Source organism: Mandrillus leucophaeus, unplaced genomic scaffold, assembly GCF_000951045.1.
Source record: "Mandrillus leucophaeus isolate KB7577 unplaced genomic scaffold, Mleu.le_1.0 Scaffold288, whole genome shotgun sequence".
In the NCBI taxonomy this organism is placed as follows: Eukaryota; Metazoa; Chordata; class Mammalia; order Primates; family Cercopithecidae; genus Mandrillus; species Mandrillus leucophaeus.
In genome coordinates, this window is record NW_012103009.1 from 39,704 (window position 1) to 41,032 (window position 1,329).

At 46.7% G+C, this 1,329-nt stretch overlaps 1 protein-coding gene across 1 annotated transcript in view; it reads right to left on the reverse strand.

Moving 5' to 3' along the window:
• Positions 1-901: 901 nt before the first annotated feature.
• Positions 902-1,329, reverse strand: part of ACR (acrosin) — a 19,140-nt gene continuing 18,712 nt past the window's right edge. The window contains exon 6 of the mRNA XM_011985565.1: positions 902-1,329. This exon is cut by the window's right edge and continues 29 nt beyond it. Coding sequence (XP_011840955.1) covers positions 1,148-1,329 — 182 coding nt within the window. The 3' untranslated portion in view covers positions 902-1,147.

Below are 1,329 nucleotides of genomic sequence, written 5' to 3' on the forward strand. Positions count from 1 at the left end.
CCGCCTCCCGGGTTCAAGCAATTCTCCTGCCTCAGCCTCCCAAGTAGCTGGGATTACAGGCACCGCCACCACACCCGGCTAATTTTTCTGTGTTTTTAGTAGAGATGGGATTTCACCATATTGGTCAGGCTGGAGGATTTCTTTCCCAGGATTTTGCAAATAGATGTGAACAGTTCCAAGTACTCTATGCTGCTGTCCCCAGCATGGGGCAGGGCAGGGCAGGTACTCCATGCAGACCAGGGTCATGCCTTGCCTGGGTTCCTCACCATGCTTGGTAACTGCTTCTGGCCTTTCCTATTGGTTCTGTGTGACATCTTTTCATCCTTATCACTTAAATGGCTCTAACTGGTTTCTGTTCCTTGCAGTGGAAGGTCTTAAAATAAATAACCCCAAATCCTAAGGAAGCCATTCAAAGCTCACTCAGGGGCATCCAAAAAGTATTCCCCATTGCAGCTCCTGGAAAGCTCTAGCAAAGAATACATTTTTAAATTTGCTCAAATCCAGGAACTATTAAGATTTAACTACAGGCAAGTAATGAACAGTAAAATTGTGTTTGGTAGTAGACACTTGTTTTGGTGGCCCGGTGGCCTCCTTAGCCTTTGTGTTCTGCGGGGTTCAACCTTCATGCAGAATCTACTCTGTGGGCGTCGACACCACCAGGAGAACACGGCCTCCTGATAGAAGACTTGGACCCACACCCCTTCTTTCCCAGTCAGCTCACTCCCAGCTGCTGGTTTGGAGGCCTACCCCCTTTGACTTGCACATGCAGAGATGGCTCTTTTATTTTCACCATTTGTCGTTTTCCCTAAGTGAGAAATAAGGACCATTCCTGGTCTACAGCCCCAGGTCACCTCATTCCAGCATTAAAAGTCAAGATTTTAAAAAACACAATTGGCACTAATGTACAAGCAATTCCACCTTATTGTAGGGTGAAGGAGAGAGGGTAGATATTTTAGGGGAAATTTGGGTTGAGGTGGGAGGGGAGATAGGAAGAAGTCCAGAAAGCATCTCTTTATGTATATGCATGTATACATACAGATGTGTGTGTGTGTGTGTGTATATATATATATATGTTTATTTATTTATTTCATCTTTCCTTTTTCTCAGCACTGAAGGGCTCACTGGGTCTGTTGAGAACCGGGTCAGATCAGGAGGTAGAGGTCAGTTCTGGGAGCTCTGTGGTCTCCACGTCATAATAGTTCTTTCCGTCGGAATAGGTCTTCCCCTTCAAGGCCTCTATGAGCTGCTGTAGGCGCTTGGCAAAAGAAAGTCCTTGGGGAGGTTTTGTGGTAGATGAGGGTGGAGGTGGGGGCGGGGGTAAAGGTGAGG